The sequence below is a fragment of the Onychomys torridus genome, chromosome 5, assembly GCF_903995425.1.
Source record: "Onychomys torridus chromosome 5, mOncTor1.1, whole genome shotgun sequence".
In the NCBI taxonomy this organism is placed as follows: Eukaryota; Metazoa; Chordata; class Mammalia; order Rodentia; family Cricetidae; genus Onychomys; species Onychomys torridus.
In genome coordinates, this window is record NC_050447.1 from 83,485,119 (window position 1) to 83,500,613 (window position 15,495).

Sequence of the window (15,495 nt, forward strand, 5' to 3'; positions counted from 1 at the left end):
TTAGCTGAAGTATCCATTTTTTTTTCTATTATTTTGAGATGGAATACTAGAAGACTTGCTGGCTACTCTTCAAAGAACTGCACATTTAAGAAAACAGCAAAATTACAAAAAATGTGTCTTGAAAACACAGATTTAAATTATGGTAGAGAAAACATTAAAAAGACTGCCAGAGACTAATAAATATGAACATTTATCATGTAACTATATACTATAGTTGAGATTACATTCCACAGTTGTAGAATTAACTGCTGATAAATATAGCCAAACAGTACCAAAATAAGAGGGCACATATACATATATACTTACACACCCCACCCACACCAACCCACCCCACACACACTCAAACACACATATACCTACACACCCTACCCACACCAACCCCCCCCCACCCCTACTGAAACACACACACACACACACACACACACACACACACACACACACTCAAACACACACTCCCTCACACTCTCAAAAATTTGCACTCAAGAACAACAATCTTCTCTACATTTCAATGTCCAAATTTTAATATTTTTATTTATTATGAAATAAAGTCTATGATATTAGAGAATGAATGGAATTTTAAAGTGAGACTATATATGTTAGAAAAATTCATCCAGGGCACATATTTTCTTTCTTTCTTTCTTTCTTTCTTTCTTTCTTTCTTTCTTTCTTTCTTTCTTTCTTTCTTTCTCTCTCTCTCTCTCTCTCTCTCTCTCTCTCTCTCTCTCTCTCTCTCCTCTCCTCTCCTCTCCTCCTCCTCCTCTTCCTCCTCCTTTTTTTTTTTTCCTTTTGAGACAGAGTTTCTCTGTGTAGTTTTGGTGCCTGTCCTGGATCTGGATCTCGCTCTGTAGACCAGGCTGGCCTCGAATTCATAGAGATCCACCTGGTTCTGCCTCCCGAGTGCTGGGATTAAAGGCGTGTGCCACCACCATCCAGCCCCATATTTTATTTCTTAAGAAAATAAAACTATGCACAAAAAATTACCTCTGTGCCCTGGTGTTAGCCCGGGAGTACTAGATCCTTACCATGAAATACTAACAGAAACAGAGCATGACAGAAAGGTGGTGTGACATCTCTTCAGCTGCATGGCCTCAGTGTCACTGCTTCACCCCACTGGGAAACTCAGGAGCTCCCTGGTTAGAGAATGCACCCAGGATAGCCCAGAGTCTGGTGGGGTCCTCACAGTTGTGCTGGTGTGCCCAGTGGAGAAGCAGGTCTTCCTTCCTCCCCAGCATCTGGGCACAGAGCAGGCAGTTCAAGCCTGAATGGGACCAGAGAAGCCTGGTGGGGTGCTGTGGGCTGTTCATTGCCCATGGGCCACCTTCACTTTCTGCCAGCACCTCCTCCCCCTTCTGATGAGGGGGTGGCTGCCGTTTTACTTTAGGGAATGCTGGGGAGTCTTCCACAGAGGCACACGGCTTTGCCTGCTTCCTTCTCTCAGTGTGAGTTTTCTGGTGGGGAGCCCCAGCTCTGCCGCCTGGGAAGATCGCCTCCTGAAGTCGGCCTTGGATCTCTTCCCCGTGAACATGAAGCAAATGGAACTTTATTTCAGCAAAAGACTGAGCAGTGATCTGACAACGGGCACATCTAATTTGCAACTTGACTTCATCTGCCTGGTTTAGAAGGAAATCTTCTTCCAAACTTGACTTGGTTTCTCTGGAAAGGGGGAAACAGTTGAGGTAAGACTTCCCAGGAAAATGCAGGTGATCTCTTGCCATCAGGTCTTGGCCTCCAGGCGTTTAAGGCACCCTGCTATGGAGATCTCTGCAAAGCCTGAGCAGAGGCCACCACAAGCTGCCACCCCTAGGGCCAGACATCTCTGAGGCCACCGGGAACAAGAGTCCTGCATCTCCCCCTAGTGAACCACATCCCTGGTTACCATAGGTGTAGTCAACATGAAGATTATTAATATGACAGGAGCTGCCACAGTACACCGTGGCACTGCTGGAGATGCCTGTCCCACATCATCATGCCATACCCACCACTTTGGCAGTTCTGACATCGTACTTCAAGATGATCTGAGAACATGAAAGCAAGTGTGAAGGGAGACTCCATGGCACATGAGTGCAAAGCATGTTAGTGGGAGATGGAATGAACTACTGGAGATGGGGAAAGGCGGAAGACAAGAAAAAGCTAGGGCAGGCATCTTGTTGTTATCCATTATGACGGTGAATACAAAATACTTAGAGCAACTGGGACAATAAAAACAGAGAACATAAGGTGTTGGGCAGCGTTTCCTTCTCACCCCTCAGGCCCCTCAGTTGGGGCGTGGAACACACTACGGCCACTTCCCTGTCATTACTGCTCATGTGCTGGCCTTCTCGGCACCCAGATTATGGAGCTTGTGGATGTTGTTGTTGCTGAATAATGTCAAGGAGCAGAGCTTACCAGACAGAAGGACACGGGGAAAACCTAATCTGGCCTGACAGGTAGCAAAGGGCACAGACAGAGGGATAGCTGGAGTACACTGGGGTCTGGTGAAGGGAGTGGCTTCACATGGTGTTGTGGGCTAGATAAAGCTGTTTAGATAAGAATTCTGTGAACAATAATTTTGGGGAAACTACTTTATAAAGACTACTAAGAACTATATATGGTAATCTACTATTTTAATTTTTAGATGCAAAAATAATCTGTCACTCAGCTGTCTCCAGCATACCCCAACTGGCATTCATGCCTTGACTTACACAAGTTTGAGTAAGTCAACATTGTGACTGAGCAGACCAACAAGAAATGGGGTCATTCTTCAAAGAACTGAGAGGGTGGGACGAGGTGGCTTATTTTTCCTTATGACATCTTTTGTTATTGTTATTTTGGGCCTGGGTCTCACATAGCCCAGGCTGACCTTGAATTCCTGGTCTCACTGTCTCTATCTGTCAAGTGTTAGGATTGTAGGTGTGTAGCACCACTCCTGACTATGTTTTGGAATCTTAATCTTCTCAAATCACAACAGACTTTCTTGCCAGGCTTCCCTTCTGTGAGCACTCACCTCTCCAGTGGGCCATCAGGTCCTTGCACACAGGCATCTCTGTCTTTGTTCTTTGGCGTGTCTCCTGGCTGCAGGTCACTGGAGGAGGGCTCTGTGCTGATCACAACCCTGTGCACCTCCTTCAGATGGCCAAAATAGACTCGGACATGACCAAACACTTTTGCACAAAACTCACAGCACACTAGTTTCTTGGGGCGACTCTCACCATGGTGAAGTTTCATGTGAGCACTCAGGCTGCCGGGACGGACATAGGCCTTGCGACAGATCCCACAACTGTAAGGCCGTCTGTTGGTGTGTGTATTCATGTGGTCTAGAAGGTGATGTTTGAACTGGAAGTGGTGGTTACAAACGGGACACATGTGCCAGGGCTTCTTAATGCCAGAGAATCCATTTCTGAGTACAGGGCTGGGCTTAGGGGTAGGGCTGTCACTTTGCTTGGAGCCAAGACATTTTGGAGGTAGTGCATTATTCCGCAGAACATCCTGACTTAGGCTGCTGGGAGCCTGGGACTGCAGTGCAGCTGCAGGAGACGCCAGGGGTGCCAAAGTAGACATGACGATGATAGGCTTGGGCATGATGCTACGATACTTTCTTGAAGCAGCCTTGGGCTTCTGGTCTCTGGGCTCTTGGGGACTGTTCCTCCCCCTCTCTATGCCATCTCCACACATATCAATAATGAACTTCCTCCTTTTGCCCTGAAGTGCTAAAATCTCCTCTGGCACTTTCCATTTCCTTCCTCTTTTCTTTGCCACCCCACTGCTGGGTTTTCCTTTGTGGCTGAGATCTAATTTGGTGACAGGACAGAAGGTACTTTCACAAGCATTCTGCTTTGACCCATGCAGAGCACTCATCTTGCTGGGCATCGTGGTGGCTGCATCAAATCTTTCTGTTATGGACAGTCTCTCGTCACAGTTTGCCCTGTATCCAAAAGAAGATAATTCGGCATCATCTGCATCTGTGGCTTTCCCTCTTGAGAAGGGCAGGATGGGCAGTGTATCCTTCGGTACTGAAGAGACCAACTGAACCACACTGCTGAAGACAGTGTGTGCAGGGGCCACCTGCTCTTGGAGCTCTTCACCAGCACCCGCAGGCTTAGTGGGCACCTCCTTCCTGGCAGCAACAGCAGGCTTAGTGGGCACCTCCTTCCTGGCAGAGTCTGCCTTCTGCATGATTGCTGGGAGGTTCTGTGGGGAAGAGCAATCCTCTGTAGTGCATGCTGGGATGGCAGGAAGCTTCAGGTCTCCACAGCTGTTGGTCACTAGAGGATTTGAATCTCTGTGGTCAATACTACTGGTCAGCGCAGCTGTTTTGATGGTGGGAGAAGGGTTTAAAGTGGGCACTTGCTTCACCAGGCTGGCCTTGTGAGGCAGTTCAGAATGGGCTTGTGGAGAAGGGTACATTTGGCATGTCTGGGCTGGGCCAGGAGGTTCATTCCAGCTACTTTTGGGAGAGCTCAGGTCCTGTTTCTGTCTTAACCCTTTGTTACTTAGTGGTTGATATCGAGGAATAGGCAGTTTAAGGTTTTCATGCAGGGACATTCTGGGCTTCTGAACTGGCTGAGCTGAGGCAACATTCGGCAAAGCAAAAATAGAAAACGTCCCCTCCTGGCCAGCCACCTGCATCAGAGCATAGTTCTGGGTGGGTATGCTCAGAGGCTTGGAGGTTAGAGCCACACTCCCTTGGTCAGAAAGTGAGGAAGAACATGGTAGCACTCTGGATGTTAAGACTTTAGGCACAATTTTTGGTGCAATGGTCCTAAACTGACTCTTATTCTGTAAACTCTTCCCACTCTGTGCTGTTCCAGAAGGGATGTTTGATTCATCTGCAATGATAACACACAGATTACTACAGTGTAATTGTCCTGGTACTGAAACTTCAATTCACATCTGACCTGGGCTAGAGACCTGGCTCAGCAGTCAAGAAGATATCCTGATCTTGCAAAGGACCTGAGTTCATTTCCCTGCACCCATGTAAGGGAGCTCACACCTACCTTAACTCCAGCTGCAGGGGATCCAATCCTTTTCAGGCTCATGCAAGCACCTGCACTCATGTGTATACATCCATACCCACAATACATAAAATTTAAAAAAGTCTAATTGTTCTGTGTAGAAATCTGTGTAGAACAAATTCCTTGGCCCTTCCCCATCTTCCTAAGCAACCATCTCTGTCCTTCAAGACAAAGTTTGAAGGTCACCTGCCCTGCTTTCCCAAGGACTGTAATTCTCCTCCACCACTGCAACATAATTCTCCTGTTAGAATGGCAGTTATTCAAGAGAACTTCCAGAGAGCTGGGACTCTGTTCTTCTGGTCCCTGTGCTCTGTAAGCCCTTCATCCAGCCTCTGTCTTACCCACTTTTGACCCATCTTCACAAGCCAGAGCAATTCCACTTTCCTTCCTGATCTCCAGAGCTTCAAAGTATCTTTTCTGGAACATTCTATTGTGACTTCTGTTTTATACACATGCCTTGCTTTCACAGAACACCTAAGCTTTATGAAGGCGACACATACTAAGTTCATCTCTTATCACCCACTGCATCTTTGGTCTGAAACAAATGCCTTTTGCATGACCTGGCTTTTCACTCTGGTTTAGGCTGTGCCATTTGGTGCTAGCAATGCAGTTTGCTTTGCAAAGTGACGAATTCCAGACTGAAGGTGGCTTTGGTGCTGTTCCCTGTGTGACTTGTGAAATTTCTTCTCACACTTTTCAAACTGTTTATGTATGCTTTTGCAATTAAATCATCAGCATTAAGAAAAAAACTGATGTGACACTTTAAAAAACGTTAAACATAACCAAAGAGACACAGGATGATAAAAGTACAGAGCTAAAGAGAAAACAAAATAAAACAAAAACATGAATCACACAGAAAGCACCTTCCAGGACACTAACAGGAACAATTTTAACTGATGGAACAACGTTCCATTCATCCCAGATTTATTGGCCTGACCACAGAGCAATTACTACAACCTTAAGAGAACAATTAAGGAAACATTTTGGCTCCCCATTCTAAAAACTGAATCATCCATTTTATTCCCTAAGGCCTCAAGGTCACAAGGCCTGGCTGTGGAGAAGTTTCTTATTTTTAAGTGCCTCCTATTAATCAAACTTCATGTAGGCTCACATGTACTAGCTGCACGCACTAGTCTAGGAACTGGGTATTGCAAGCCCATAATCCCCTTTCTGAAAGTTGTGGGGCCACATGTGGGTTGGAGTTTATACTTTCCCATTTTAGAAAAGTAGTAAGATAAAGAAACACACACACCAAATGTCACACAACACCTAGCAGAATCTGCAGGTCATCAATAATTAAACCCACTGCCACACCTGCAGCCAAGTCCATTAGCACTTGTAACACAGCAGAGAAATCAAAGTACCCAACTGTTGTTTGCCTCTGAGTGAGTGAAGCACTAATTTTTAATTTCAGATTTTGGAGCTTTGTGTAAAGAATTTTAGAAACATTTGTTTGTGTGGATACCAGGGACAGAAATGTGGGGAGCTACAAATCCACTGAAACACAGAGACAAAGCTTTAAAATTAGCCCTTATTGACTGACTGCCCACAGTTAATGAACCAACAATCTGACCAGAAAGTTGCCTGTTAACACTATGGTAATAAGCAACATGGTGGGAATAATTTGAAAAGTATGACAATTTACTTTAGAAAGTACTTTAACATTTGGTTAAGAAAGAGGATGTCGGGTGTGGTCTCACACACCTTTAATCCCAGCATTGGGAAGCAAAGGCAGACAGACCTCTGAGTTTGAGTTCAGCCTGGTCTACAGAGAGAGTTCCAGGACAACCAGGGCTACACGGAAAAACTGTCTCCAAAAACAGAAAAAAGAAAGAGAGAAAGAAAAAGGATGTTAGGAAACACATGCTACTTGCCTTAGAGTGAGGAAGGCATTATTTCACACAGTAGCTGCCTTAGAGTGAGGACAGTGCTGTGGTAGAGGATGCTGGGAAGAGAGGTGGGACTAGCTGACTAGACAGCACAGGAAATGACACTGGGAACAGCACATTATGCTACTGGGGTTAAACTGAAGTAGTCAGAGCAGCAAAGAAGAAAGCGAAAGAATCATACACACCGAGGAACAAGTGTGAGGGAAAGAGAGGGACCAGAAGAAACACAGACCTACGAGAGCTGACTCTCAGAGGCAAGACACAAAGATGGCAGGCAACCCAAAGAGAAGCCACCAACAGCCAGTGTCAAGGTTTCCTGAAGGTGTCCAGAGACTGAAGCTGGGAAAAGGATTCTTACTTTTGTGACTAGGGATTAGTAAGCAAGCTTCTGGGTTTTCAAAAATGAAACTTGATACACTTTATACCGCCATACTAAATGGGAGTGAACTACGGACATAACTCTCCACTGCTGTCCATGTGTCTCCCCAGCCTGTGGAGACAAAATCACACAGGAAAAGCAGTGATTTCAGAGCAAAAGGAGGCTGTGACGACTTCAGAGTTGTCTAGGAGACAGGCTGCTGAGTATGTCTTGAGAGCTTTCTGAAGAGGTTTAGCTTAGGGGCAGACTCCAGCAAATGGCCTGGGAGCTGGAGAGACAAAAAGGGTGAAGGCGAAAGCAAGCTGGGCCTCAGCATTCATCTTGCTCTGCTTCCTGCTCTGGCTGCCCTGTGACCAACCACCATTCCTTCCCTGGTGTGCAGGACCCCTCAAGCCCCGAGACAACACCAACCCTCCTTCCTCCCCACCCTGTTTTCACCAGGTATTCTGTAGAGCAGTCAGAAGAGCAGTTAACTAACCAGAGGCCAACTGTGGATGAGAACAAAGGCCGTGTCTGGAGGCACCCAGCTCTGCTCCAGCAAGGGCAGACTCTGATTGACAGGTGAGCAGTGTGGGCAGCCTGCAATGACAGACCTAGGTGATAGGCAAGTGGTAGTCGGTGGAGTCCGATGTTGGGGATGAAAGGGGATCAGCTGGCTCATGATCATTAATCGCAGCTACTCACATCTGTGGGGGTGAAGAACAAGCCTTGCCAAGAATATTGCAGTTAGGTATGCTGGCATACATCCATCAGGAAGTGCATGCAAAGATGGAGTTCCCCATAAGTGTGCTATGGTGTTCCACTGCCCACAATCACAAAAGAGAGGAAAGGAAACTGGCATGTTAGTGGAAAAGTGAGGCAAGAGTACACAACCCCAACATCGGAAGGAAGAAAAACCCCAAATCCCAGGACCTACTTAAATGCCCAAAAAGAAGCTAATGATAATTCAAACACAGTATCCTGTAGCTGTAGAGGAAATGACAAACGGATACAGAATACTCTCAACAGGTTTTTGTGGGACAATATCCTGTCACTTAGACTATAAAGTCTGGGATTGCATAGAGAAATCTATCCCCCATACACAGAGGGGAAAAGAGGGGACCTTTGTGGGGTAGGGACAGCTGTGGGAACAAGAAGCCAAAAGTCAGACAGTAGTTTCCAGTTCACTTGCCACCCTGTCTCTCTCTAGGGAGGTGCTCAAAAGTAACCTGCTCAGTGAATGAGACACTTTACCCTTCCTGGCCTACTGAGTACGCAGGCATGCACACACCATGTAGTGTGGAGAGGTCTGAGGACAACTTGCAAGAGTGGTTCTTTCCTTCCATGGCATGGGGCCCAGGGACTGAACTCAGGTTGTCAGGCTTGGTGGAAGGTACCTTTACTCACCGAACCATCTTACTGGCTCCAATTAGGTATAGGAATAAGATTTTGAAAGTGAGACCCTTTGGGCTATTTGTGAGTGTGTGCTTTTGCAAAAATGACAGCATCTAGACACATAGAATGGTTCACACCCTTTATTTTCTGTGACCAGAATTGATGGCCAAAGAGGTAATTTGGTGACCTGACAGGCAGCACATCGCTGTCTCTTGAAGCTATACATGGAGAAGTATGAGAGCTCATCTCCCTGCAAGGACAAGCAGGGACCTGAGACTTGTTCCTCCAAACATGGGCAGTAAAAGTCAGTTATGTTAGAATAGCTACAATTATAGAAATGGTTTTTTGAGCAGCAGGAGTCCTCAGAGTAGACGAAGTGCCATCACACGTGTTTAAACTCTACAGTGCTGCCAAAGCACGGCTGTGGCTAGTCTCTCTTGGCAACACAGCCACAAAAGCAGCTTGCTGCTTTGCACTGGGACCTTCCACAGATGGCACAGTCTAAAGCCCCTCACTCACACTCCTAAATCCCAGAGCTCACAGAGCTGTGCGCTGAATAATAAGGAGAAATTTCCACTGGCATTTATAATTTCTGGAAATCATGCAAAATTAGCCATAACAGAGTTAAAAAGACTCACAGGACCTTCAGGTACTAAACTTGGACTTTTATTAACTAAAGGCATGAAAGGCTCACTCAGTAAAATTAATTTTGCACAACTATTCAGTGAGAATACCTAATATCAGAATTTTAAATGTGGGGTGTTTTTAGTATTTTAAGTATATTAAAGTAACCACTTGAAAACTGATATCTACAGCTGATGAGAATTGATCAGACTGCAGAATAAAAGGAAAGAGGAAGTGCTGAGTACTTTATGGCCTGAAATCTATAGCAGGTATTTTAATTGAACCCTCATTTATCACCAAGAAAGTATTATTGCTCCCCTTTTACAGATTAGGAAAAGTGAGGCCAAGGAGAAAGCAAGCCAATGGACTGTGTGACAGGCCTGACCTACTCCTTCTGAAGGAGCAATCTTCCTTAACTTCATTCTTCTGCACCCCATTAAATCCTAAACTAGACTAGCATTCCAAAATTTTAAGGGAAAAAGAGAAGACAAATTGAAGCTGAAATGGCTTGTCAAGTTTGTATCCCAGTAAACAATACTTTTAAGAGGTTCAGTAGTAGAGCTAATTTTTGAAAAATTAAGCTATGTGAAAGGAAAGAAAGCTAACTGTTGGAGCTGAGTTTGCCACTAACTACCATAAGATCATGACAATCCAAAAGGCTGGAGACATTTGTGTGGAGAATGAGCAACATGTGCCTTTCTTGTCTTCCTCCACCAGCAAGAGGCTGGATGTGCTGGGCACTGTTCTCATGCTAGTAGTAGGGAGTAATCAACCAGAGGACTCAAAAGCTCTGGGAGTCAAATCCATCTCAAAATACTTGCTGTACCTTGAGGAGACAAACCCATAGGGTTGGTTGTCTCTAGATGGCTATAATACATTCCTTTCCTGGTTTCCAGAGCAGAACTGGGAGTCCTGCTTTGTGGAGGCTATACAAGCTTTTCCCCTCCACTGTGCTCTTGGTTTGGAGAAGTTCCATTATTCTTCCTGCAGAACTTGGGAGGGTGCAGGCAGAGAGACAAATGGCCCCGCTCTAGACTCAAGCCCCTTGGTCTCGCGCTTAGAATGAATGTGCTGTCAAATCAACTCAAAGAAACAAAATCTTACAAAGTGTTCAGGTTTTAATCTGATCAGATTGAAAAAAAAAACATTTCAATTTTATTTGTTGGGAATCTAGATTCTCCCTCTTTCATTTGGCTTTGAAACCATAAACTTCAGCTGGGGTTCAAACTGTTTTTCAAGATGCTCTCTGCTTAACACAAGCATGTTAAGACTGGGAGGAGACCTAAGATAAAAGAAATGACTCAAAACACAAATGATTACAACTTCATTTTGCTGAAAAAAAATATAACAAATGTCCTAACAGTGTGCTCAACTGCCTAAGTTTTGTTTCAAGGGCCCAGGAAGTCAAAGACATTTTAAGTTCCTCTACTTTTCCACTATGACTGCTACAGTCACCATTCCTTGAACCCACATTTCAGGAAATTGGAAGTCACACAAGGAAGTTCCAGGTGGAACTCTGAGTCTGGTTTGCCCGGTCTTCCTAGCACACCTACCCCGCCCTACCCCGCCCTACCCTGCCCTACCCTGCCCTGCCCCGCCCTACCCCGCCCTACCCTGCCCTACCCTGCCCTACCCTGCCCTACCCCGCCCTACCCTGCCCTACCCCGCCCTACCCTACCCCGCCCTGCCCTGCCCTACCCTGCCCTGCCCTACCCTGCCCTACCCTACCCTGCCCTACCCCGCCCTACCCTACCCCGCCCTGCCCTGCCCTACCCTGCCCTACCCCGCCCTGCCCTACCCCGCCCTGCCCTGCCCTGCCCTGCCCTGCCCTACCCTGCCCTACCCTGCCCTGCCCTGCCCTACCCTGCCCTACCCCGCCCTACCCTGCCCTACCCCGCCCCACCCTGCCCCGCCCTACCCCGCCCTACCCCGCCCTGCCCTGCAGGCCTGCCCTACCCCGCCCTACCCTGCCCTGCCCTACCCTGCCCTACCCCGCCCTACCCCGCCCTACCCTGCCCTACCCCGCCCTACCCCGCCCTGCCCTGCCCTACCCTGCCCTACCCTGCCCTACCCTGCCCTACCCCGCCCCGCCCTACCCCGCCCTACCCTGCCCTACCCTGCCCTACCCTGCCCTACCCCGCCCTGCTGAGCTGAGCTTTCAGCTAATACCCTCTTTTCTAATGACAACACCCATAACCAGCAGGCCTTGCCATTTGGCACAGGCCAAACATGCTGACTTCCTGCCTCCCTTAGCAAGAAAGAGAATTCTCATTTTTTTTTTTTTTAAAGCAGCTATGTTTCTTTATCAATACTGTTTCTTAAACATTATCCCAACACTAAGTATATTTTATGTGCCAGGTACTACGTAAAACACATGCATTATCTTATTTGATCCCCAAAGTATGGTGGGTGAGAAATGATTGTTATGAGCATTTTATAAATGAGGATTTCCAATGTTGGCACCTAGATGCTGGCCTATGGATGCTTTTCCATTTCTCCAGGGGCAGCTATGAACACCTTCACAGCTCTGTTAGAACAATAGACAGGCTCAGGTTCTGTTAGATTTGGTGTCACCTACCTCTGCCGTGCTCTTGAGTTTTAGCAAGTCACTCTGTGCATGAATATTGGCACCCATAAAATGGGCACAGCAATATATAACTACAAAGGTGGTTAAATAAGAGAAATATCCCCTGGAAATATCCCACTACTCACTTGCTCAGCAGATATTCTTTCTCCTGCCTGTAAGTAATCATGAAGTTTCTAATATTTATTCTCAGTAGGAAGAAAAAAGGCACAACTTAAATTCTCATGCTAAGGAATAGTTCTGAATTTTAAAACCTGCATTTCTTTTATGAGAAGCAACTGAGGAAAGGGAGGAAAAATGATGCTTGTTAGAATCCAACAAACCTGTCTCTCCCGTGTCTGTGTCAGCTTAGCCTTGCCCAACATCTGATCCATCCTGTCAGATTCTATTCTCAGTGGTCCCCCTTCTCAATTTTTCAGTTGATTAAGTGTTAATTGGATTAACAATTCAGTGTGAACAGAAGTTCACGCGCGCATTTGAAGGAGCTGTGTTGTGGGGATAGTGCCCCTTGCTTTTGTTTATACACAGTAGGGAAGAAAGCTACTGGCTTGCAAGGTGTTCAAAGGCCGATTTCCAGGCCACCAGGGAGGAAGGTCACTAGTGTGATTTAGGATGCTCACTGGCCGCCACATTTCTATAGGATAGCAGAAGTGAAAACTGTGGCCAGGAGGTAGGGGAAACATTTTACTTAGAAAGTAATTAAGATATTAGTGTAATGGAGCAGGAGAGATGGTCCGGAGGGAAGGCAGAGGCACTTGCTGCACATGCCTGACCTGAGTTCAATCCATGGAACCCATAGAATGGTGGAAGGAGAAAACTAACTCCACAAAACTGCCCTGACTAACACAGGTGTGCAGTGGCACTCATGCCACCACAACCGCATTATGTGTGCTGTGAAAACACAACAGTAAATTAGAAAGGACTTTAAGAAAGCTTGAGTACAGAAAGAAAAGTGGGGCATCAAAAGGGAATTGCAGTCTTTAAAACTGAGTAAGTTAGATAAGCACAAAGACTATGAAGCAAGAGGAAACAAATGTTCTCTGTGGGAGAATTTAAAAGTTAATTACCTCAAATATTAATGGCCATAAAAGAAAATATTTACACAATGAGACTCAAGTAACTATTCTTTGGGGGAGCTAAAGCTCATGTTCCAAATGAAAAGAAAATTTAAAAGACTTTTTAGTTAAAATATCTTTTAATAATTTTCAATTTCAACAAGTTTCAAGGTTCTCCATGTTAGTTACAACTCTAGTATTAGTTCTTATTTCTGGGAGGACTTTTTATTTAAGAGTTTCAGATAAGAAACACTAAAAACCATACACGGAACACATTTTGTTTTCAACAGGAATAATATATAGCATGCACAAAAGCTTACTACTGCTACACAACAGCCAAGCTAAGTGTTTCCTTAAACCTACAAAGGACTGGACAGTGTAGTGACTTAACAAAATGCTAATAACCTTCCACAGAGTCTATGTAAGACAACTAGAACCTTCTGAATGTTTCTAAAGCTGCTAATATTGAGTCCCTTATGAAATTGAGACCCTGATAACTGAACCTCAACACTGTAGGAGCAGCAGACAGCTTCCTGGCATCTTGTCACTTGTGACAAGTATCTGTGTACTCTGTCTTCCCAGGGCATTCTGACATGTTCTAAACAAATGGGAACCATCTCCTGAAAGAGTTTAGTGCCCAGCATAAATGTCTGGGTATGGAATCTTTATCAGCCAATGAAACTGGTCATTTCTTTTAAAATCATGTTTTATTTGTTTGCTTGCTTTAAAGATGGGGTTTTGTATAGCCAGAGCTGGCCTCAGGTTCATCTACCATGTAGTGGAAGATGAGCTTGAACTCTTGATCCCTGAAGGCCCACTGCTGTCTTCTTATGCCCCCTAACCATCTGGGCCCCAACTGTACTCCCCCCACAAGGGCCAGGATTACATCATCTTTTTCAATTTTGTATTTCCCCAGTAGTTACAGTAGTTAAGAATCTGTGATGATGAATAAGATGACATTTGATGAGAAAAACTTTTTCTTTAGTGGGTTAAACATAGGTAAAGGTTTCAGCACCAAGAAGTGTATTTAGTAGGGATCCATGCAGAAGGTTGGGTGTTTTTTACTGTTGGTCAAAGCATCATCATATAACTTACATGGTTAAGACCACAACCTTTTAACACTGGTACCACAAAGACACTATTTTTATTCTGTAATTTCAAAGCAAGTTTATACAGAAGGGTCATTTTTGGGGAGTACACAAGCTGCATTAAAACATTAAGGGCTGGAGGTATGTAGCACCTGCCCTCCAGGCTCAGAGCCTGGACTTAACCCCTAGTAAACACAAAGGAGAGAGGGAGGGAGGGCGGGGAGAGGAAAGGAGAAAGACTATGTTTTATAGCATAGTCTTACATATGCTTTATCTTTGCTTCTGATTTATCTGCAACTCAGTGTGATTTATAACATTTTTGGTTGCACTTTTCCCCACACCTCAGCTTTTATGCCAACAGTTTATGATTTATAAGTACAAATGCACCCTTTTGGGCAGCTGTGGATCTGTTACAGGAAAGGCAATCCCTTGTGACCACTTTACTGTTTTCTAACATTGGTTGTTAAGTCTTGCCTGTAGCTCTTCACTCAAGGCACATGTTTCTTTAGCATGGGTCCCTGCAACTCTAAGACTGTGCAGGTAATAAAGAAGACCATGAAGCATCAGCACAATGGACTAGCACAAAGAGAACTGGGCCTGGAGTATCCTTTTGTGGGAGTGATCAGGTTGGCTGTGTTAATAAATATCTACAGGCTCAGAGCTACAACTAGTCACATCTGCTTGCATAGATGGCCACATCATCCTGAACATGCCCCTAGAACCAATTCTTTGAGAGTTATTACAGGGAACAAAGTCACTCAGATTTGAAACTAGGAATTTTGGATTCCTTTTTCTTTGAATTCTGTCTGGCTTCTCCTCCACCAGTGTCTTTATTCTCCTTTGATGACAACTACTAAGTTTGGCTGAAGTGAACATGTCTCATCTACTGGTTGGGAACACATGACAGCTTCTTGTTTCCACAGGAGATAGAATGATTATGAGGTCTATCTGCAGTCTCCTTGCCTTTTGGGTTTGCTTGTCTGTGTGTATATGTGCACAGGCAGACATTCTGGTTCCATATATGGCTTTATGGCTGGGTATCCATTGACACTATTAGCATATCATAGGTTAGCCTCATCTCTGTCTTCTTATGGCTTCCCCAAGTAGCCCACCATGTGCTCTTCATTCATACTGCCTGATCAGAGCTGGAGAAATCTACCCTCCATGAACAGTGGCTAATGTTAGAAGCTTGAAACCTCTAGTCTCAAAAGGTCACCACAATCTACACCACTGTCTGTCTGTTGTCCCTGGACTTTGTTTCTTCACTGGGGCTCACTGAAGATTCTCTCATCTTCCATGGTACATTTCCCATCTGCTCTTTTTGCTTCTGAGTTCCCCTTCTATTGTTAATTATGCTCCACAAGTAACACCTCTTCCTGGATGGGGAGGAAGGAGATGCACTGACAACTCACCTGTCTCAACACAGTAAAGTGCACACTATAGAATGAGGAGATGCAAGACTGCTCACCTCATTCTGCACCCCTTCATGTGTTCTGCGATCAACACATGCT

General features: G+C 45.3%; 1 protein-coding gene across 5 annotated transcripts in view; it reads right to left on the reverse strand.

Annotated features, from left to right (window-relative positions):
• Positions 1 to 917: 917 nt before the first annotated feature.
• The window catches only part of Znf438 (zinc finger protein 438), a 150,217-nt gene continuing 135,639 nt past the window's right edge, over positions 918 to 15,495 (reverse strand). For all 5 annotated transcript variants that reach the window (XM_036189178.1, XM_036189175.1, XM_036189176.1 and 2 more), the window contains 2 exons: positions 2,984 to 4,805; positions 918 to 1,653 (listed from right to left, as the gene is read on the reverse strand). In XM_036189178.1, coding sequence (XP_036045071.1) covers positions 1,095 to 1,653; positions 2,984 to 4,805 — 2,381 coding nt within the window. In that variant the 3' untranslated portion in view covers positions 918 to 1,094. The remainder of the gene's footprint in view (positions 1,654 to 2,983; positions 4,806 to 15,495) is intronic.